This window comes from Corylus avellana, chromosome 11 (assembly GCF_965113065.1).
Source record: "Corylus avellana chromosome 11, dhCorAvel1.hap1.2, whole genome shotgun sequence".
NCBI classification, from domain to species: domain Eukaryota; kingdom Viridiplantae; phylum Streptophyta; class Magnoliopsida; order Fagales; family Betulaceae; genus Corylus; species Corylus avellana.
Window position 1 is genome coordinate 20,152,422 of NC_142500.1, and position 24,705 is coordinate 20,177,126.

The following is a 24,705-nucleotide window of genomic DNA, read 5'->3' on the forward strand; positions in this document are numbered from 1 at the left end:
AAGGAATGCGCCCATTTATCAATTATGAAGAGTTAAAGGAGAAAGGGCATGGGACCACAAACCGCCCAAGCCCTCGCCCGCACTCCAGCATGCACCGACTTTTCCAGCTTGTTCCAGTCTAGGAGACACAGAGGGAAATCATTTTCCCTTATTAGTATAATGATCTTTTTCATTTTAAAATCCTTCTATTTTCTTAATTTAGTGTATTTTAAAAGATATTGTATTTACACTACTATCATTAAACTTTTGCACAACACTACTATTCAAAATGCACTAAATCATGATCATTTTCTTCACGCATATTTATTACACATGCAAATAATATTGCATATATGATTTTTTTATTATTTTTTTTTTAAGTTATTGACATAAACATTTTAAAATAATTGTGAAGAATAGCATTTTTCATAATAAAAAAGATAAAATCCAACTATAACTCCAAGTAATATCACATAATATAATATTTAATTAGGATGAAGCATCTAACTATTTTTTTTTTTAAAATATGAAATATTAGTTTTTTATTATTTTTTTTAGTAGGACATGTATCCTATTTGTGACTCTAGGATTTCTAAAAAGAAATTTCAATCATAAACTGGATATTCTCTAATCCTTTACGAACCGGTGAGAATTCTTCCATTTTTTTGGCTGAAATTATCCTATTGGACGACCCTCTCATTATGTTGCCAATTTTGCAATAAATGAAAAAGACTGTCATCTTTACAATTTCTTTTATTACACAAGAGTGTCAACTTATGCTGTCATCTTTGAATTTTTTTTTCTTTTTTTTTTTTTTTTTTGTGTGGCACAAGAGGGTCATTAATTTTGTAGTTTTGTCATGGAAAGAAATGTATAAGGTCACTTTGCAATTTTTTATGGCAGAAGAAGGTCATCTTTGAAAATTTATTTCATGACAAGAGTCAAGAATGCACAAGGGTCCACCTATGCAAAAATAAAAATAAAAAAAATAAAATTATGCCACGGAATTTTTCATGCATAAAAGTGAAAATTATTTTTTTAAATTGTTAAGATTATTTTGTATTTTGAATTGTTTGTTAATAATTTATTTTATTATGAGATACACATGTCAGATTATGATTAATATTGATGTAACAAACTACTAGATTTTGTGAATTTTTTTACAATGGAAACTTTTTGGTTTTTTTTTTTGAAAAAGACATAATCTTCATTAGATAATAATTCAAGAGCCAAAGCTCTACAAAGATAGAGCCAACTGCTCTAAAAAAACAATATGAGAAACACAATAAGGTGTCTCCTCAATCCACACTCTATCAATAGAAATTTTTTTTACCATGGAAACTTTTTTATTTACTTATCTTAGTGTTTAAGTATATTTAAAAAATTCAAAAAAAAAAAAAAGCCAAAATTTCAAAACATAAAAATCAATTTTCGTTTAACCCTAAATTTACTTAACTTTTTTTTTTTTTTTTTAATTATCGCCTAAAATTGCAAGTTCTCAATGCTTAAGCATTAAGAATTCTAGATTTTCACTTACCAAAAAAAAGAAAGAAAAGAATTCTAGATTTTCTTATTGTGAAAACGCAAGTGGGGCTAGTGGATCAGATTCCATAAATTAACTGCGGAAATCCACGGCCACGGGGCAGGGTTCAGGAGAGTGTGCTGTGGAGCCCAGATACGCGGGCAGGTGGCTGGTGCAATCAACCGAACGAATAACTAAAATTATGGCTGCTGGCTGGTCCCAAAATTAATATAATAATATGTCGGCCACCATCATAAATTTCTTTGATGTAGATGAGCAGGCTTTCTATTGTTCTACATGATTATAATTTTTGTATCAAGAAGAAAGAAAGATAACTAAAATTATGTGCCCATCATAAATTTCTTTGAAAATTCCGAAAGGTATTTTGGAGGCTGTTTTTTATTTGAAATTTCAAACGATTCGATCTAAAATCATACTTACTGTTTATAAAATCGTAACCTAAAAGCACCATAAATTGAAATACTCTTAATTGTTAGTAGTGATATACAAAAAAAAAAAAAAAAAAAAGTTTTTTTTCATAGAATATAACAAATAATAATTTACGATACCGATAAAGACACCTGCGTTTTGGTCACGGTGCAAAAATAGAGATAGGGTTTTTTTCACATAACGTTGTATGTGGGTGCTATTTATTTTTTAATTTTGATGTGGTATAAAAATAAAATTATTTTTTAGTGTTTTATAAATAATTTTTGTGTTTAAGTTATTTGTTAATATTTTTATTTTTTCCTAAAAAGCAAAAAGTTATTAAAAAAAAAACTAATTGGTGAGAAGGAAGGAAGATATATATGGTGATTCAGGCTTTGACCTAATAATTAAAATAGTTAGAAACAAATATTGGTCATTCAGCCTTTGACGAATGACTTAGTCCAACGAACGTGCGGTGCTTTATAAGGACAGAACAAGTACGATCATGTGGGGATCATTAACATGCGAAAGTGTTGACAAAGATACGGTATGCTATATTTAATATGCGAAACAGTAGCTGTTGATGTGTCAGTTTTGTCTTTTGAAAGGAGCAAATGGCTTATATCGTGATACGTCATCAAGCCTCCCACCCACGTTAACATCACCTACCAATCCGGCTTACATGCTGTGTAAATAAAAGTATGGGATATCTCCTGTGAAAGAAATCAACGGTCCGTATTCAACTCCGGCATTTTCTTAGTCAAACCACATGGTAAAACATACCCAACTCTTCGAAGCTGGTCACCACCTTTACCATGTGGTTTGGATGCCGGAATTGAATCTGGGCCGTTAATTTCTGTAACGGTCCAGATCTCCTTTCCCCGAACCGTCTCTTTGCATCCTCCTCCTCTTTCACGGAGACCACGGCTGAGATCTTTTTCCCCCTCTGAGCGAGGAGATAAATCTAATGAGTGTACCTGATTTGGTAAAAGGACATCGAAGCGAAGATGGGTAGAAGTTGAAACCGAAGTAGCAGACTCAGAGACTCCCCCAGATGTTAAAATCTGCATCAGATCTTACTGTTGTGGTGCAGAAGAAGATGTGGGCATGAAGTGAAAGAGGAGAGATGATACGGCGGAAAGCGACGGTAACACGGCGGCGTTGACTGGCCACGTAAGGTGTTGACGATAGAATTTCCCGCGAGTTCTCGTAAGGTGTTGACAAATTTGTCGAAAATGATTCGGCCAAGATTCAAAGAAAAATGAGTGATAACTTAGTTTATCCTGTGGAGAAACATCATATCAACGACTGATAATGTGATCAAGATAAAGAATATCGATAAGACATGCGACATCAAATTACAAGCAAGACGGCGGCCTCAAAGATTTACACAGACAGAAATCAGCGAGGCAAACACGGTCAATGGACAACCAAAATTAAAAAGACAAAGGGCACCAGACTGTTCAAGAAGAAGAGGAAAGACAAGCAAAAGGTGCAGGATTTACTTCACATCAAACCGTCACTCAAGGATATGTGCTTCAAGGAGCAATTGGGTCATCGTTTGGGGCTGCTGGAGGCGGGGCGGAAGCGTTCTTCGGTGATCCTAGCGACGGAGCGACTCCGTGACCCTCGATCGCACTTTGAGCGGTTTTTGAAGCAGCAGGGATGTAGGTACGAGGGTTTGGTGCAGACGGGGGAACAGGGCCCTTCTCCAATGAGCCCAGCAGAGGATCGACACTGTGATCTGGATTGCGCGACGATGGAGGAGTACCGTGGCGTCCAGCGACGCCCAGGATCATAACGACACCCACAACCACAAGGGCTAATAGCAGAGCTTGAACCTTCCCCATGGCGATAAATGATTTCGGGCCTTCGCAACTGACAACTTCCCCCGTCAAGTTTGTTTTTTATAGAAGTTCCAAACAGTCGAAAAGACGAGTCCGCCCTTGTTAATAGTGGACTGCTGCTAAGTCCGCCCTTGAGAATGTTCTAAAATCCAAGCTTTTTTGGTCAAACTTTTCGGCTCAGTGATCTTGGCATGGGAATCTCCAGCTTTGTATAACCATGGAATCATCCTTTTTCAATTTCTTTTTTTCTTGCAAAGATATATGAATAAGTATATAGATAATCCAAATGATGGTTTGAGAGGATTCACAATAGAAGAGCCAAATTTTAATGTAAAATGGTTTTTTAAAACTCACTTTTATCTAGTTTAGTTAATGAATTTTTCAATATCTCTACATCCGATTAACTATATTTTTATCTATATCATTTAAATATTATTAAAAGTGAGAAACGTTTTGAGAAAAAGAGAACATGTGAGAAAAAATTGGAAAAGTTTTGGGAAAAAAAAAGAATATGTAGAGAAAAAGTAGGAAAAGATTTGGGAAAAAAAGAAAACAGATGAGAAAAACAATAAAAAATAAAATGGCTCTCTGAAAATTACTGCTACATTTAACTTTTTTTTTTAGTTCTTCCAAGCAAATATCTATTTTACATTTTTTTTTTGCTAATCTAATGTAAAGGGTTTTTTAAATATTTGAAGAGCCATTTTATATAAAAGTACTATTTAATTCTTCCATTGAGAATGCTCTAACTATTTTTTTTTTTAACGATAAGTGCATCTTTTATTGACTAATTTCGGTGAGGATTATCGAGAAGGATGATTTTTTAGTCGAGTGGACTGTGGTGTAGTATCCCTGCAGTTATTCTTGACTTGACTAATTTCAGCGTAGAACACTATAACAAAAATATGGTGTTCCACCTAATTCTAAAAACACCATATTTTTGTTATAGTGTTTCACGCTGATATGTCACCTTCTTATTGGAGGACACAAAAGTCTTGATTTATACCAAGACCCTATAGAAATTATTATCTTGTAAAATTCGTTTGTAAGTGTATAAATTCTCAATGTTTTAAGAGCAATCCTGCTTTTAGGTTTATATGCTTTTACCTAAATACCCTACCAAGAAAAGCAGGATCAGAAAAGCTGGAGATGACGCCATCAAGTACAGAAAACGCCTGGAAAGAATGGTGCTCTCCTCCCTCTCTCCGGTGCCTCTCACCGGAGAGAGAGAGAGAGGGGCACACTAATACAGCACACTAATACATTTTGACCTTTTGTGAGCTTTTTTTACAATGGAAAATTTTTTATTTACTTATCTTATAGTGTTAAATTATATTGCAAGTTCTGAATGCTTAAGCATTAAGAATTCTAGATTTTCACTTACCAAAAAGAAAGAAAGAAAAGAATTCCAGATTTTGATATTGTGTTAACGCAAGTGGGGCTAGTGGGGCAAGCATTCAGAACTCTAGATTTTCACTTACCAAAAAAAAAAGAAAGAAAATAATTCTAGATTTTCATATTGTGGTAACGCAAGTGGGGCTAGTGGGGCAGGGTTCAGGAGAGTGTGTGTGGAGCATGGACAGATACGTGGGCAGGTGGCTGGTCAGCAACTGAAGGAATAACTGAATATAATAATATGTCGGCCACCATCATAAATTTGATTCCTGCTATGCAGCTGCGAAACTAGCGTCAGACATATACTAAAAATAAAAAATTAAAAAAAAAATTGTTATTTTTTTTTTTTAAGTTAAACTTAAATTTCTATGAGTTAATATTTAGTTTATAATATCTTAAAACTTGTTTTTCGATTCAAAACTAAAATTTAGGGGTGAAACACTTTCTTCCAATGATTACATTGTCATTGAGATTTTTATTCGTACTTATGATTAATGGTAGATCCAAAAATTTATCTTAATAGGGGTAGAAACAAAATAATAATAAATGTTGAAGCTGCGGCCTGCGAAAAATGGCTCACTACTCAAACTTGAGAAATTTTATTACAGACTTCACATAACATAATCACAACATCGTAGCAACTAACAGTGATGAACAAGGATTGAGATCCCCTCCAATTACTCTAAATTGAAAATTCTCATGTTATGAAATCGTGACCATTCATTTTAAATTTAATAGTCTATAAAATCATTTAAATCTTGATAAAACAAAAGCCAGCTTAAAGTCAAAATTTAATGCCTCGATTATACAAAAGCAGCTGCCATTTTATAGACCATTGAATTTAAAATGAAAGGCTACGATTTCGTAACATGAGATTATTTAATTTTGAGTAATTGGAGGGGATCCCCAGCGGAAGACGGCTCACTAATCAAACATGAGAACTTTCATCACAGGCTTCATAAAATAGAATCACAACGTCGTAACAACCAACAGTGATGAACAAGCACAAAAGAAAATTTTTGTGGTAGCCTTATAGGTAAAAAGTAATGCAAAACACCATCTCTTTCAGTTTACTATGATTTTTGGGCTAAAATTTGGGCTGGGCTGAATTTTATAGGGGGATAAAGTGTCGATGATATGAAATTTGGGTATAAAAATATGTTTTTAAACAAATTTTTTTAAAAAAAAAAAAAAATTACCAGGGGCGTATAGGGGTGCCCGCCCCTGTGTGTATCCGACACTGCCCCACAAGGCCCTCCCAGAGAAAGGCGGAAGTCTCAAAGAGGAAAAAAAACCTTGAAGGCTTTCTAGAGAACATCTCTCTCTAAATTAGAGAGAAGCAGTTTTTAAATAGAACAAAAAAAAAAAAAAAAAAAATTGGTACCTGGACGTTGCTCCCATTCATGTTGCTGCTTGTGCTGACCATGGCTTCTTCTATAACTTAACCTTTGCTTTCTTCTTAAATTTCTACCCAAAAATTCTTTTTTAAGACGAGCTCTAATACCAAATTCTGTTGACTAGATTTTTCAACAACACCCATTCCAAGGGCAGTAAATTAAACAAAAGAAACACAAAGGAATAAGAGAGGTGGACTACTGCAAAAAATGTGCACAAAGCAGGGGAAAAAAAAAAAAAAAAAAAGTGTGGTGGGGGGGGGGGGGGGGGGGGTGGAGGAAGAGTTTTTTTTTTTTTTTTTTTCACTTTTCTAATTTCCAGTAACTTACATACATGTTTGCCAACTTGAAAATGCTAAAGAACGGACAACAACAGTTGAAGCAAAAACATTGCATATTTATGTTGACATCATGTGGCAAACCGTATGCTAATCAGAATCAAAGTACTTTGACATTAATACCTACTTCAAATTCAAGTTCTTCTGGCCTCTTCTCACCACATACACAAATTCACCTTGAAATGCGTGAAATGACAGGAAACATGAGCATGCTTAGGCTTGTATGACTAAGGTGTTAATAGAATCACATATTTTAGAAGTTTAAACTGATAAAAAAAAAAATTATTTAATTATTTAATTAATACTTTAATATTTGTGAAATCATATAACACATAAATTATTTTTAATTAAAATGATAAATAAATTATAAAATTACAATTTGAACTTAAAACCTAAAATTCCTATACTACATAAATTATTAGGTATTCTAAAAAATAAGCGGGTAAAAAAATAAATTCACAAATTTAATTAATATTTAACAGTGTAATTTAACAAAAAAGAGCAGGTTACGTACACGCCACACAGAAAACCACCTACCATTAAAACCACCTACCATTTAACAAATATGCGACGCCAACATGCTTTTAATGGGAATGACCTACCATTCCCGAATCCGCCGACCATCGAAGTTGACTGATCCGGCCCCACATGTCTCAGTCAGTCATGTATCACCCTGAACCGTGGGACTTTTCGAATATTCTAACACGTTTACCGAATTTAGTACTTTAGTGCCTGTTATTTTAAAAAGTGTCGAAGACTTAACTGACAACCTTAACTGTGGTCGTCTATGTCCCCACCGAGTCGGGCCCTTATCGGCAAATTTTTGGCAAACAAGTCTAGAAAGAGACTTCCATCATAATTAAAGATATTCGAAAACTTTCTAGAGAGATTGAGGGTCGCTTTTACCTTTTCGCTCACACCAAAAGACTTTATTATAAAAGATGGAAAAATGCACGAGCAAAAAGTAAAGCTCAGCCTCATTAGAACCACTAATTTTTTTTTTTTTCTTGCTTTTTCATTAGAACCATTATAGCACGGCAATATAATATGTAAAAATCAAATTACAAATTTATTGAAGGGAAGCAACTAAACGGAATGCTAGTCACATTTTAGCAAATTAATTGGAATATTCAACAAGTGATAACTTCAAAAGTTTTATTATATATATATATTCATCAAAAAAAAAAATTACTATATGCAATTTTTAAAAAATATTGCATGCACTCGTTTATGTGCACATAATTAAGATCTTCTCAATCTCACTAAAAATGGAGGAAATTCACTTCATAATCAAGTTTAAGTTTGATGAATTTAATAGTAATTATATTATTATATGGTGAATATGTTGTCATATTAAAATTTATTACTTTTAAAATGTTTTTATAACCCAAACAATATCCACATATATAGTCAAGCCTTTTTGTTTTTGTCAAATAAATGAAAGTCTAAAAAAACAGTTTCTAGAGCATTCTCAATGGAGGAACCAAATTTTTATGCAAAATAACTTCTTAAACCGCACTCTATCTATATCATTTAAATATTTATTATTATAGTATTTCCAGTTAAGTGTTTAGCTAATTGATTTTTAAAGGTCTCCTACATCCGATTACCTATATTTTTATCTATATCATTTAAATATTATTAAAAGTCATACAACTTTTGGGAAAAAAAAGAACATGTGATAGGAGAAATGAGAAAATTTTTGGAAAAAAGAGCATGCGAGAGAAAAAGTAGGAAATTATTTGGGAAAAAGAGAAAACATGTGTGAAAAACAATAAAAAATAAAATGGCTCTCGTGAAAAGTGCTGCTACATTTAATTTTTTTTTTTTTTTTTAGCTCTTCCAATCAAATATCGATTTTACTTTTTTTTTTTTACTTATTCAATGTAGTGAGTTTTTTAAATATTTAAAGAGTTATTTTAGATAAAAATAACATTTAGCTCTTCAACTGAAAATGCTCAAAAATCCAAGCTTTTTTGGTCAAACTTTTCGGCTCATTGATCATGGCATGGGAATCTCAAGCTTTGTACAACCATGGAATCATCCTTTTTTCAATTTCTTTTTTTCTTGCAAAGATATATGAATAAGTATATAGATAATCCAAATGATGGTTTGACACTTTGACCCAAAAATCTATATAAATGGGTTTTTTACATGCTACAATAATTTCCATGTTATTAAAGCAACAGCGATTGGCTGTAAGTCTTCTTTCCTTTTGGTCTATGTTGAGGTAGATTATTATCATAGGATCATAATACAGTGGCCCACATTGACAGTGTGACGTTTCAGACAAAAAAGCAAAAGGGTTTGCTGCGTTTGCACGCCCAACCACCCACATGAACCATTGAATGTGGTCATGCGGATTTCTTGGACTTTGTAAAAAATAAATGCCCGGACGGAACGTGACAATATCCATTCATCATTTTATGCTTTCCACGGTGCCAATATATATATATGCAAAATCTCGAATGATCTATAAATCCATTCCGAAGAGACTGTAATCTTATTAATTACTTGTTAGAATAGACTCACATTTTTTTATTACTCAAAAATTTATCCATTGCCCCCTATTTCTTTTGTTCTACAAAGATGAAATTCTTTTGATTAGTACCAAAACAAATTTGTTCGAGTTTTGCAAATCCTTGGTCTTGATTTTGTTAACCCTCGCATTCAAACCTGTATTGGCTTATAGCCCTTTAACAGAAAAGAAGTTTGCAGTCACTGAGTGTTAATTAGTTTTTTGTTTGGTCACGGGTTTTGCCTCCTTTTGGAATGCTTTTATTTTATAAAAAGTTAATCATAAAGTTTTTGTGTTGATCGATTTATTGCTTTCATTATATTTGATGATTATTTAAGTGATGATAATTTTTTTAATTTTCACATTATATTTGCATATACCTATTCAACCCAGGTATTTCAACTATGTTTCTCACGGTGGATGAAACAAAAAATGTTCTTCGTATGACTACAATATAAAATTTTAAATTCTATATTATATTTGCGTCTAATGCTTGTGCTTACAGAGCTGAGAACGGTGGCCAGGGTCATTGCGAGAACTACCCATGAACTTTCTTCTAAGCTATGGACCATGTCTCAACTATGCATGTGACATAACCCAGACATAAATTATGTTGCTATGGTGGTATTGCACGTTAGCTAAAGAATAAAGATCTTATATATATACTTACAAAAAAAAAAAAAAAGTGAGTATATATTACAAAAATACTAGATCTTTACCTTTCTCTATTCGACAATTTTTTTTTTTTTTTTTGAAAAAAAGAAGGAACCCATAAAATAAAAATAAAAGTCGAAACAATCAGAGCAAAATCGATTGTCCCAACAACACTTTTGGAACCCAAAAAATAAAATAAAAATAAATTTAAAACAAGAAATACAATTTTTTTTTAGGTTAATTATCCTTTTAGTAGATTTTACTTTTTTTATTTTTTTTAACCTATGTTTCAATTCCTATCATAGATGATATTTACGAGAAAAGATAAACTTAGTTCTTTTGTCATACGTGTCGTCACAAACAAATGACATGTTTCTTAAAAAATAAAAATCATGTAAAAATTTAAAACTAAACCAGGAAAAAAAAAAAAAATTGAAACAAATATAGGGTAGTCCCGCCACCCCATTATAACCAATGAGAGTGAATCAAACACTTTGGTAGTCGTTTAGCAACCCCTAATAACCAAAAAGATGTGGCCGAAAAGGCCATGGAAGTGGTCAAAGCATAAAAACCAATCTTACATTTATCTTTGAATTTTAACTTAAAAAATAGCTTAATTATTATGAGAAAACTTAAAAAATAGTTTAATTATTGTGGGTGCTCGATTTTCTTGTAACGAGACATGAAATTTTATTTTATTTTTATACGCGGGTCCCGCATTGCACGTGTTTTGAAGAGAGAACGTCATCGTTCTATTTTTGTCTTTGTCGGTGGTATCGGCCCACTACCCGCATAGATGTGAACGTAATCTCTCCCATCACAGCGTTTGATCACATTACGTAAATTACCGAATCTCTATTTAAGATCACTTTACAGGATTTGATTTTTTTTTTTAAAAAAAAAACGAAATTAAAAAGTATCTTCATTTTTTGTTTTTTTCTTTTTTTAAGTAAAGTAAAGCATATTCATTGATAGAATTGACATTAAAAAAAATGATACTTTTCTCACATGATAGCTTCTGATACCGAGAAGCCGTAGGTTTTTCCTTTTTGGGCGGAGACAAATAAATAACAAATAAATAACTCATGCTATGTCCAATGATTTATTTGCTTCTATCTATTTTTAATGATATCACGAAGCACAAGATGGTCAAATAAAATGATATAAAATGAAAGCGCGTGACACACACGCTTTCATATTTATAATGATAATACGGCGAATCAGATATAGGATTGGTATATTTAATATTCGAAAAAGAATGTTGGTTAATTTCTTGTAGGCCGAAAAATTGACAAGGATCTGGCGGTTCATTATTGACAGGACGTACCAGACTCTGACTCTCTCCAGATGTCTAAAACACCATCAGATCCAATTTTTTGTTGTGATGCAGAGGACGATGGCAGTAAAGGAGGAGGAGAGATGATGCTGCAGAAAGCGGCGTTAACTGGGCAACTAACGAAAGTATTCCTTCGAGTTCTTTTGTTTTAAACGAGTCGCAAAGATTCAAAGAAAAAGGACGATACTCAGAAAGACTCGTGACGCCAAAAACTATTTTCTTTCTGATAAATGAAAACACTTTTGTTGAAAACAATACAGCACGTACATCGGGATCAAAGCCTACAACCAGCAGCTAACAAAAACTAAAAACCAGAAATGCTCTCCAGATCCCATTTGTTCAACAAACATCAGCAACGATCAAAATTTTTTGAGAGTTCACCAAAACAAAAAGGACTTACAAGCCATCGAAGGAGCAATAGAGAACAAGAGGGCAGTTTTGCGTTCCCTTCACATGACCAAACCGTAGACTAAGGATCTGTGCTTGAAGGAGCAATTGGGTGACCATCCGAAGCTTTTCTCGGTGACTCTAGTGAAGAAGCGACTCCATTACCGGTTTTCCTATCAGGTGGCCCGGGTATCCAGGTAACAGGGTTTCCTCTAGACGGAGGAACCGGTCCCTTTTGCATTGAGCTCAGCAGAGGATCGAGACTGTGGCCTGGATTAAGAAGAAAGAAAGAAAGCATGAGGGGAAGTAGTTTCTAAACATATCAATATTACAAAAGCCTTGTACTAAACATCAGATTGCAATAATTAACAGGGCTATCAAGTAGTTTCTAAATTAAGGATGTGGGGTAGCAGGAAGGAGCAACATTTGGCTCACCATTGGGAGCTGTAGGAGGCAGGGTGGAAGCCTTTTTCGGTGATCTTAGCGGAGGAGCGACTCTGTCAAGCACGACGGTATTTGTAGCATGATGCCCGGGGATAACAGGGTTGCCTAGAGACGGTGCAATTGGGTGACCATCGGAAGCTTTTCTCGGTGACTCTAGTGAAGAAGCGACTCCGTTACCGGTTTTCCTATCAGGTGGCCCGGGTATCCAGGTAACAGGGTTTCCTCTAGACGGAGGAACCGGTCCCTTTTGCATTGAGCTCAGCAGAGGATCGAGACTGTGGCCTGGATTAAGAAGAAAGAAAGAAAGCACGAGGGGAAATAGTTTCTAAACATATCAATATTACAAAAGCCTTGTACTAAACATCAGATTGCAATAATTAACAGGGCAATCAAGTAGTTTGTAGATTAAGGATGTGGGGTAGCAGGAAGGAGAAACATTTGGCTCACCATTGAGAGCTGTAGGAGGCAGAGTGGAAGCCTTTTTCGGTGATCTTAGCGGAGGAGCGACTCTGTCAAGCACGACGGTATTTGTAGCATGATGCCCGGGGATAACAGGGTTTCCTATAGACGGAGGCAAAGGCCTGGGGCCTGGATAGCGCGGCGAGGCAGCACCTTGAGCGACGCTCACTGTCATAGCAAGAAGATACAAGGCTAATGCTGAGCAAACCATAGCTTGAACTCTCAACATACACGAATGGCAAGACTGAAACGAACCCATCGTATGGGTATTTATAGTCGACCGCCATCCTTTTTTTCTTTTTTTGAATATAGACAATATTACACTTAATTAAGTTGTATTTATCACAAATAAATGGTTTATAACTCTTGATTTAATTATGCATAATTCTGTGGTGGGCGGTCATCGAGGGCCCGCCCTAACATATATGATATTACAAAAAATTAGAGGGAGAGAGGACATATCTCTCTCTCTCTCTCTGCACAGCTCTCGTCAAACTTGCATTCATAGCCCATGTGCTTTGGCACACAACCAATTTAATTTCTCATTTTAATAACAAATTCATTACATTTTTCTCTTTTTCTCAGTCACACACTTTTAACCCTATTCTTTAAATTTCTTCTAACAAAATTTTTGTGCAATACAAGTTATGTCCATAATATAATTACCTAAAAAAAAAAAATTGAGACCAATGGGGCTAAGGAACTAAAATGTGGCAATGTGCACTGCATTTCATTACCTTAGTGGTTACTTCCACATTTAGTTTGTTATATATATATATATATAATACATTTTCTCTTACCACCACTATTTACATATTTACTATGTTCGCTTTTGTCAGGCTATCTTTGGACGGCATGCAATGAGGTTGCTTGTTGTATGTTACGATATATGGGATTCAAATTCCATTTATTCTTTTCCATTTCCCTCGTTCGAATAAATAAATAAATAAAAATTTCGTTTTAACTTATTATATTTATATATATTTGTGTGAACCAATACCATGTGGTAAGTGTAGCACTTTTTACTTGTTATGGGGGGTTTCTCCTATTCACATGCGCATTATATTTGTGTTGCACTTTATAACCTTCAACTCGCTCATTTGGTGATATTTTGATCTGGTGAGGACACATCTCAAAAACCCATATGCTTTAAGTCATTTGAGAATCTTGCCGAACATACCTTATATTCTTCATTCGTTGAACTTTTCAAAGTTTTCATTGAAGGCCTTGTTTACTTCGACATAAAATAGTTTTCGTTAAAAACACTTTATGGTGTTTACCTTTCACACAGAAACCAATTTTTTAATATCTTTTTATATATATATATACTTTCCAATAAGGTCCCCGACGGGACCTGCAAGGGACTTGTTCGAGACCTTGCAGGGACTTGTCCGGGACAGACCCGAGAACCGCCCGAGACTTGCTATGGACCCCACCTAAGACCTAGGACTTCACTGGGACCCGCTCGGGACTTGCTCGGGACCCCGCCAAGACCCGCTTAAGACTTGAACAGGACCTACCCGGGACTTGACTAGCACCCCGCCTAGGACTTGCCCGGGACCCCACCTGGGACCTGCAAGGACTTGATCGGGACCCGCCATGGACTTGCTTGGAACCTCACCGGGATCTATCCTGTACTTGACCGAGACCCCACCATGCAAGTCTCGGGTAGGTTTTGGGCAAGTCTTGGCGAGGTCATAGGCAAGTCCTGGGCGGGTCTTGATGAAGACCTGGGCGGGTCCCATTCAGGTCCATGGTGGGTCCCAGGCAAGTTTCGGTTAGGTCCCGAGAGGGTCCTGAGCGAGTCCCAGTTGAGTCCAAGTCGAGTGCCAGGCAGGTTCTGGGCGAGTCCCAGACAGGTTCCGGGTAGGTCCCGAGAGGGTCTCGGACAAGTCCCGGTTAGGGGACCCTCTCGGGACCTACCCGATCGGACGAATCTTGGTCAAGTCCCAGCAAGGTTTTCGGTGGGTCTTGACAAGGATCATCGATTTAAGAATGAGATACTCATAGTTGAAAAATAATTTACGGTTTTCAAAACCGTAAACCATTTTCCAAAACCTAAAGAAGAATTTTAGGTCAAAATGAAAATATTTTTCGTTGACCACTATTTTACGTCGAAGAAAACACCGTAAAATACGAAAATCATTTTTTCGAAACCATTTTACGTCGAAGTAAACGGAACCTAAATTAGTAATGTCGCTGACCACTATTTTACGTCGAAGAAAACACCGTAAAAATCCGAATGACCAATTCTTCATTTAATCCGAATGAGCTGGGTCTTCGACATTCTGAGAGCATCCTTAATAAAGCAAGCAAACTCCTAGTTAAATTTAGCAAATATAACCTAGTTTTCAACTCCAACAAATTATCTTCGGAAAATTGCAAAAGACAATATTTCCCTCTTCTCAATCCCTCCAACTGTCTGTCTCCCCCATGGTTTCTCAAGGCGCATCTTTCTACACCATCACCTCCTCCTCGTTACCAACTTCTAACTTCACATGAACCTACTCGTGCGGTTCTTGCCCACCTTCACTACCTCGTCTAAACAGGAGGAGCCCCTTGCGCATATAGAGATGTCGCCAAGACCTCCTCTAGAATCTGCATCCGCACATCCACTTGCTAAAGTGATTTTGCATGATTGGCCAAAAAAGTCATTTCAAGCACACAAAATGTAGGAAAAAAAATCCAAAATCAATCCACGCACAAAGATTTACATTAATAGTCACTCTCTTCCGTTACAAAAACAATTACCTCATAATTTCTTTTAAGGGTTATATAGTTTTTTGCCTTAAGAGCTTCAACACTTTATTTTTTTCTGGGCTTACTTTTATCAGTACACGTGACTTTCAGATACCTCCGTTAAAATTTCTTCCAAAATTTCACAGAAAGCAATGTCAACACCAATCAGATGTCGCCACATGTCATGCATTTAATTTGAAAAAAAAAATTACTTTTTAAAACAATTAAAAAGATTAATTTTTTTTTTTTTTCAGGTGCAGTCAACTCCCAGGCAGGTCCTAGCGCGGTCCCGAGTGGGTCTTGGACTAGTCTCGATGAGTTTCAAAGCAGGTCTTTGCGAGGTCCATCGATTTAAAAATGGGATGCTTAAGGTCAAAAATGGTTTATGGCTTTTAATATCGAAAACCATTTCTTAAAAATTAAAGAAGAAATTTCAATTAAATCTCAGCTTCCTTCGACCTAAAATTGTTTCCAGAAAATTATTTCTGCATTAAATGGTGTTTACTTCGACGTAAAATAATGGTAAACGAAAAATATTTTTCGTTTCACCAAAAATTCTTCTTTAATTTTCGAAAAATAGTTTTGAAAACTATAAACTATGTCCTGACTGTGAGCATCTCACTCTTAAATCGATGGACCTAGCCGAGACCCACCAAAACCTTGCTGAGACTTGACTGGGACTCACCTAGGACATGCTCGAGACCGCGCCAAGACCTGCCAGGAACCTGGCCAAATTTGAACGAGACCCGCCCGGACTTGCCCAGGACCCGCCCGAGACTTGACCAGGACCTGCCGAACACCCATATGGGACTTGACCGAGACGTCGCCGAGACCTGCATGAAATTCGACCATGACTTGACCGAAACCCCGCCGTAACCCGCTAGGGACTTGATCGAGACTTGCGCGAGACACTACCAGGACCTGCTCGGGACCCCGCCGTCACTTGACCATGACTCACCCTGGACTTGCCCAAGACCCGCTTGAGACCCCGCCGGGTCCTAGCCGACACTCCGCCAGGACTTGATCGGGACCCACCCGAGACCTAACCAGGACTTGCCAATTAGTACCCACCCGGGACTCTACCAGACCTGCCCTAGACAAGACAAGGACTTGATTGAAACCTAATCAGGACTTGCTCGGGACTCCGTCAAGGCTCACCTGGACCTGTCCAAGGCACGCCCAGTCGGGTCCTGGTCAAGTCTCGTGAAGGTCCAAGGGCGAGTCACAGTCAAGTCCCGGGCAGGTCCCGATTAAGTCCCGACGGGATGATTCAAATCCCGGGCATGTCCCGGCGAGGTCCCAGTGAGGACTTGCTCGGGACTCTGCCGGGGCTCACCTAGGCCTGTCCAAGACACGCCCAGTCTGGTCCTGGTCAAGTCCCGTGAAGGTCCAGGGGCGAGTAACAATCAAATCCCGGGCAAGTCCCGATTAAGTCCCAGCGGGAACACTCAAGTCTCTGGCATGTCTCGACGGGGTCCCGGTCATGTCTCAGTGGGGTCTCGGGCGGGTCGCCATCAAGTCCCGAGCAGGGCCATGCAAGGTCCCAAACAAATCCTAGTCACGTCCCGATAGGGTCCCAGGTATGACTGTGAGGTCCCAAACAAGTCCCGTGCTGGTCCCTACGAAGACGTTAAAAACTCAAATACATCTCACATTTTTTTTTTTTTTGAAGTAATCTCACATATTATTTAAAAAAAATAGACATATTATTTTTATAGACTGGATTAAAGGAATTTCTTCTAACCCAGTTCAGAAGAAAACTATATCCATTCTCCGGCCACTATTAAAAAATTTCTCACATTTTCTTACATTTTTTGACTTTTTTTTCTTTGAACTTCTATAAATTTCCAGCTACGTATAAACAATTTATATTTTACCACCCTAACGAAAAACTATTACACGAGGGGAGGAGCATATCTTGGGTGAGCGATTTTTGAGCCACCGCCGAAACCTTGTCAGAGCTCGATCACCAACCCGAGACTCATCCTGGTGGTCAAGCTACCACACTAAAATCTATAACTTTAAAATTTATTATTAGTTGAGTTCAAAAATATCAACTAAATTCAAAAAAAAAAAAAGAGTTGAGTTAACCGTATGTATGTAGTGTCAAATCAACCTAAAGAAATAGATAAAAAAATTGAAGGGAAAGATTTCCTTCCAACACAAGCCCTTACCGTGCGAAATATTCAAATATAGGGGAAAAGAGTTGAAGTCGCCAAAAAACACGCAACGCAAATGGGGAGAGTGCTTGAACCTTTATAGCCATTTGGTGGAAACCATGTGAGTCGATGGCACATCACTATTCATGAGTGGTGGGGAATCAAAATTCAATTAATGGGAATCAGAACACGACAAAGTGACACACTACTCCAAACATTATGAGAATAGAATCTTCTCCCCTCTAAAATAGACCGAAAAATATCTAATTTATAGTTAAAATTTTGCTTCTATTTTTATTTATATGTTAATAATTAATTTATTAAATTTATAAAAATATATATATACACACCCACAAAGCATTTTTCTAAAACAAATATAACACTTTCTGTTATGTTAATATCAATTATTTTGGCAATAATTTCTCCATACCATTTCAAACAGAATGATAGAGTTAAGTAGACTCCATATAAGTTAATAAGCATTGATTGGCAGCACGCGGCGTGCGTGGCACGCCCACGCACGCCAGTGAAAATTTTTTTTCTTTATTTTTTTGGGCACGCGGCTTGCTGTTTTGATTTACCGTAAGTTAATAATATACCATACAAATTATCTGATTATTTACTTTGTGACCGAATTTGTTGTTTTTTTTTTTTTTTAAAAAAAAAAAAAGGGCAGAACATAAACATGTATCATTTCACTATTTTAACATAAAAAGTATCCCTCGTTCCTTAAAAATCAACTTATTTAATGCACTAATAATTTTATAATTCCGTATTTGTTGAAAATTAATAAAAACAATATTGAACACAAAAAAATAAGAGTTTGAATGTGAATGCAGGTGAAGCCATTATAAAATTTATTTACATAGAAAAAACTAATAATAATTATTTGATTCTAACCATTTAAGAAGGTCTAGGAGAGGAAGGTCACACCCAAGATATTCTTCAATACTATTCCTAAAAGGCATACCAGTACTTTTTTTCTGCACGAAATTAGTAGTTCGCCACATTTCTTCCTGCAATAGAATTTAACACCATATTCAATTACTATTTGACCCAAAAATTTAAGTTTTTAAAATATATATATTTAATTATTTAATCATTACTCTTAATACTAATCCTCACCTGTGAACTCTTCCTTACCAGCATACCAATATTTTTTTCTGCACAAAATTAGTAGTGCGCCACATTTCTTCCTGCAATAGAATTTAACACCATATTCAATTACTATTTAACCCAAAAACTTAAGTTTATAAAATATATATATTTAATTATTTAATCATTACTCTTAATACAAGTCCTCACTTGTGAACTCAAACTTGTTTTTAATAGATAAACCTAAGTCTCCAAGGGGTAGCTCAATTAGCTGTGAACTACGCTTAATAAAACAAAGGTCACTAGTTCGAATCCCCCTCCCCTTCCCTTGTGTGAACATGTCAAAAAAAAAATAAAAAGATAAACCTAATTTCCAAACTATGAAGTGCAGATTCAAAATCAACCTACAACTTTAACACCGTGTTAAACTATCATTTATTCTAAAAATTTAAGCATATAACAATAAATAAATTTAATTACATAATCTTTACTTTTTACACAAACTTGTTTTTTCTTATTACCAATCAATTTTATTCTTTTTTTCTCACAAATAATAAAATCATTTTACCATTTTATCGTATCAGTTAATTTTTATTACAACTTCCAGAAAAGAAAAAATTAGAACAGCTGGCCAAATACGCATTTAGTCTCATTTAAATGTAAGATAATACACTTTCTATTTTCTAAGTGATCAGAACATAAAATAAGGAAACCATCCCACATCCCACCCTGGGGTATTGGCCCTAATTCATAAGATTTTTTTTCTTTTTTTTTTTGGGGGGGGGGGGGGGGGGGGGGGGTTTAGGTGAGCCCAATTATCAGTTGCATTTGAGCCGATTGTATTCCTTTGGGTAGGTTTTTATATCATGATTCATTGAATGGTGTGTTACGAATGGTTCTTAGAGTGCCACGTTAAAGATAATGTCAGTTGGTGAGTAGATGACAGCATGCGCTGCATTATTAATATTCATTGCAATCTTTAGGCGAGCTGTCACATATTTTTTTAAAGTTTTTATATCTTGATTCATTGAATGGAGTGTGTGTTACGAATGCTTCTTAAGAGTGCCAAGATAATGTTTGATGGGAGTAGACAGTCTAGTGGCTCATACATCATTACGGTAGTGGAGAAGGTGGGAAAAGTCAAAAACTGCGTTTGGTGGTGTGCTACGAATGGTTCTCAAGAGTGCCACGTTAAAGATAATGTCACAGTTGATGAGTAGATGACAGCATGCGCTGCATTATTAATTTTCATTGAAATCTTTAGGCGAGCTGTCACATAATTTTTTAGGTTTCTATACCTTGATTCATTGAATGGAGTGTGTGTTACGAATGCTTCTTAGAGTGCCACGTTAAAGATAATGTTTGGCGGAGTAGACAGTTGAGTGGTTCATGCATCAATATGTGGTGGAGCGGGTGGTAAAAGTCACAAACTGCGTGAGTGGTGGGTGAGCGGATCAAAATTGCCGGAGTGGTGGTACATCAATTTGAATGGAAAAATTTTGAAAACCACGTCGATTTTAGCTCAAGGGCAGCATACGAAATGTTGAAAAAAACTTGTGTTGGTGTGAAAAGTTGAAAAAAATGCGTGCAAAAACTTGAAAAACACGAGAGGAAGGGGGACCTCCTTAAAAAATAATAATAAAAATTAAAAAAAAAAGCCGATGACAGCCTGCACAGCATTATTAATTTTCAGTCGAATCTTTCCATGCGCTGTCAGAAGTTTTTTTACGATTTTTGTCGTGATTCATTGAATGGGGTGTGTCATGAATGGTTCATAGAGTTCCACGCCGAAGATAAGGTTTGGTTAGTGGCGTAGATAAATTGAGTGGTTCATGTATTCATTAGGTGGTGAGAGTGGGTGGGGAAAAGTCAAAATCTGCGTAATTTGCCTGCAGTGGTGGGACACCAATTCAATGGAAAAAGTTGAAAGATACGTGGGAAAACTTGAAAACCACGGGCGGAAGGCAGAAATTATTCAAAATAAATTAAAAAAGAAAGCGGTGAGAAGTCTAAAAACCACGTACAAAAAATAATAATTATAATAATAATAATAAAAGAGCCGATGACAGCCTGCACAGCATTATTAATTTCCAGTCGAATCTTTCCATGCGCTGTCAGAAGTTTTTTTACGATTTTTGTCGTGATTCATTGAATGGGGTGTGTCATGAATGGTTCATAGAGTTCCACGCCGAAGATAAGGTTGGTTAGTGGCGTAGATAAATTGAGTGGTTCATGTATTCATTAGGTGGTGGGACTGGGTGGGGAAAAGTCATAATCTGCGTAATTTGCCTGCAGTGGTGGGACACCAATTCAATGGAAAAAGTTGAAAGATGCGTGGGAAAACTTGAAAACCACGGGCGGAAGGCAGAAATTATTCAAAATAAATTAAAAAAGAAAGCGGTGAGAAGTCTAAAAACCACGTACAAAAAATAATAATTATAATAATAATAATAAAAGAGCCGATGACAGCCTGCACAGCATTATTAATTTTCAGTCGAATCTTTCCATGAGCTGTCACGTCTTTTTAGGATTTTTATCGTGATTCATTGAATGGGGTGTGTCACGACGAATGGTTCATAAGAGTTCCACGCCAAAGACAAGGTGGGTTAGTGGTGTAGATAAATTGAGTGGTTCGTGTATTCATTAGGTGGCGGGAGTGGGTGGGGAAAAGTCATAATCTGCGTAATTGTCGCAGTGGTGGGACACCAATTCAATGGAAAAGTTGAAAAATGGGTGGGAAAACTTGAAAACCACGGGCGGAAGGCGGAAATTATTCAAAATAAATAATTTTGAAAAAGAGTGCAGGATAAGTCTAAAAACTACGTACAAAAATTAAAAAAATAAAAATAAAATAATAATAATAATAATAATAATAAAAGAGCCGATGACAGCCAGAACAGCATTATTAGTTTTCAGTCGAATCTTTCCATGAGCCGTCACATGTTTTTCTATGATTTTTGTCGTGATTCATTGATTGGGGTGTATCACGAATGGTTCATAGAGTTCCACGCCAAAGATAAGGTTGGTTAGTGGAGTAGATAATTGAGTGGTTCATGCATTCATTAGGTGGTGGAAGTGGGTGGAGAAAAGTCATAATCTGCGTAATTCCGCAGTGGTGGGACACCAATTCGATGGAAAAGTTGAAAAATGCGTGGGAAAACTTGAAAACCACGGGCGGAAGGCGGAAATTATTCAAAATAAAGTAAAAATGAGTGAATGAGAAGTCTAAAAACCGCGTACAAATTACCAGCAGATAAAAGAGAACACAGTTCAGACCCACGCGAGTGGTGGGGAAAGTTGAACACCGCGTCAGTGGGGGCAATTAATAGATTAATGAGAAAGGAACATTGACACGTGACCAGCTCGCAAAAGGTCGGTCACATGGCGCAACCGCACCGGATGCGACAAGACAAACCTCGTGACTCGAGGGAAAATTCTAAACGAGACACGTCTTAACGGCAGGACTGGGTGGGGTAGAGGTAGCGTAATCAGCTGAAATGGAAAAACTCCGTCATGGGCCCATTCTCGCTATAATCGTGTTGAGGAGATGAGTAAACGTCATATGCTTTGCAAGTGGGGTCACACAGTTCAGGCCCCCATGTGGGATCATCACATTATATAATCTATTAAACTAGTTCGATCCTACCTAATGTACTCAAATAAAAATGGTATGACGTAAGCTAGTTATTAATCAATATATGCAGATACCTGAACGGGCGAATACACCAAGCTTCCATGCATAACATTGGGACGTCGTCTGGCATACTGCAACAATCGAAATAATAAGAATTAAGGCAACATTCGAAATAATACGACTACTTAGAAGGAGACTCCCAACCCGATTGCTAACTAAAAACTTGCTCGCAACCCTCCTTTCCAAGCATCTAACGAGGCTGGATCCACTAATAATTATCTCCACGTAGGAACGAATTTTACACCCACGGCCGTGATGAAATACCTTCAATTCTCATGAGTCCTCTCGCTTGGCTGGCCTTCACAAGCTACTTACATTTTATGATTACCCACACCGTTTAATTTTTTAAATAACATGTCAGTCATCAAACGAAGTAAAACTTTTTACGTGCAATGGTGAAACTAAAACAAACTAGGTCTTCATTGATTACGTGACACTGTAGCATAGCCCTTTTTACTGTTATCCACGGTATCCGGGAAGTATCTCACATAAACAAGCACGCATATGCTATTTACCAGCAACTCTCTGATCTGCTCTTTCACAGCGAGCTAGCGAGTTTATGAGCTACTCATTACCAGTAAGCGACAAGATGATCCGCTCAACAGCGATACGATGGGGTACAACCAAATATTTCGCCTCTTCATCAGTGATTCAACGGAGTATAAACATAACCTTTCATCGCATAACAACTTTTTTTCACTTGCTCAGAAGATAATATTACGTTCTCAATTGCAATAAGATATCATAGTTACGGCATTGCAAATATAATCGGGTAGTGATTGCAGAAAGAAGTTCGTAATTGCTGACGCAATTCATGCTGAGAGTGCAACAATCTGCGCCCTGGGCAAAATAAGGATTATATGAACAAATTCTTTTTCAAATCAATAATACAGCAGCGGAAAAACACCGAGAGTACAAGGAACCAACATAACAAGTTAGATTAAATAAAAGACCAACGGGAAAATCAATACTTACGAGCTGCACGCAGGATCCTATTGCAAACACCTAAAAACTTACAAGCTCCTATATTTATAGAAGTAAAGAAAGATACCTAAATCGTAGCCAACACCTACACGCGGGGACCACCTAGATGGTCGAAAAGCAATTTGACAAAAGAAAATACCAACTTGCGGGACCACCTAGATGGTCGAAAAGCAATTTGACAAAAGAAAATACCAACTTGCGGGACCACCTAGATCGTCGAAAAGCAATTTGAATGAAGCAAACAAAAAACCGGGCCTCTTCTTAAATCCCCCCCCCCCCCTCCCCCCCAAAAAAAAAAAAAAAATCTTCACCTCAAAATTAATTTTAACCCTTTTATTTTTTATCTCACATCAATTATTTTTATTATTATTTTTTAAATAAAAAAATTACTACAAAATAAATTTTTTACATTTTTTTTATATGAAATATATTTTTTTTCATTTTTTCCGTAAAACATTTTCATTAAAATTAATCAAACACATATTCATAGAAAAACACTACAGTGTTAGCCCTGGGTTCATCCAACCTCTTGGCAAACACTGCCACTTAGATCATCCACAAGCAACTTGATAAAAGCAAACACATTGTTAAAAAAAAAAGAAAAAAGCAAACATATATCCCTAAAAAAGCACTACAGTGCCAACCTAACAAGCACTACGGTGTCGGCCCTAGGTTCATTTAGGTTCCGTTTGATAAACGGCTTTGCTTGATTTGGACTCTACATTATTTATCTCACTTTTTTATTTTTTTAATATTTTTTTACTTTTTATATCACATCAATCATTTTTTTTATTATTTAAATAAAAAAATTACTACAAAACAAAATTTTTTTATTTTTTCATACGAAATTTTTTTACTTTTTCACTTTTTTTTTTTTAAAAAAAATATTTTTACTTTTTTTTACATTAATTACTTTTTGCTACAATATCAAACTAAAATCAAAATAAAATCATTTATCAAACAGACCCTTAACCTCTTGGCAAACACTGCCACCTGAAACGTGGAAAAGCAATTTGATAAAAGCAAACACATTGTTACCAAAAAAAGTAAAAAACAAAACCAAAAAAAAAGGCACCTATTGGCGGGGACCACCTAGATTGTCCAAAAGCAATTTGATATGACATATGCTAAATCTAATAGTCACACAAGGATAGTGGAAAAGCAATTTGATAAAAGCAAACACACATTGTTACCAAAAAAAAAAAAAAAAAAAAAAAAAAGCACCTATTGGCGGGGACCGCCTATATTGTCCAAAAGCAATTTGATATGACATTTGCTAAATCTAATAGTCCCACATTTTGTGCATCAAAATTATAAGAGGTAAAGTGCTAT

General features: G+C 36.1%; 1 protein-coding gene and 1 long non-coding RNA gene across 2 annotated transcripts; both read right to left on the reverse strand.

Annotated features, from left to right (window-relative positions):
• Window positions 1–11,612: 11,612 nt before the first annotated feature.
• Window positions 11,613–17,693, reverse strand: LOC132166030 (uncharacterized). The gene is made up of 4 exons (XM_059576772.2): window positions 17,616–17,693; window positions 12,691–12,870; window positions 12,235–12,525; window positions 11,613–12,069 (listed from the first exon to the last, which is right to left on the reverse strand). The coding sequence occupies exons 3-4, from the start codon at window positions 12,494–12,496 to the stop codon at window positions 11,882–11,884; spliced, it is 450 nt and encodes a 149-aa protein (XP_059432755.2). The 5' UTR covers window positions 12,497–12,525; window positions 12,691–12,870; window positions 17,616–17,693; the 3' UTR covers window positions 11,613–11,881.
• Window positions 17,694–18,724: 1,031 nt separating this feature from the next.
• On the reverse strand, window positions 18,725–23,446 carry LOC132166031 (uncharacterized). Its single transcript, XR_015909472.1, has 3 exons — window positions 23,365–23,446; window positions 22,404–23,229; window positions 18,725–18,796 (listed from the first exon to the last, which is right to left on the reverse strand). It is a non-coding gene; the product is annotated as an uncharacterized LOC132166031 (long non-coding RNA).
• Between the last annotated feature and the right edge of the window lie 1,259 nt (window positions 23,447–24,705).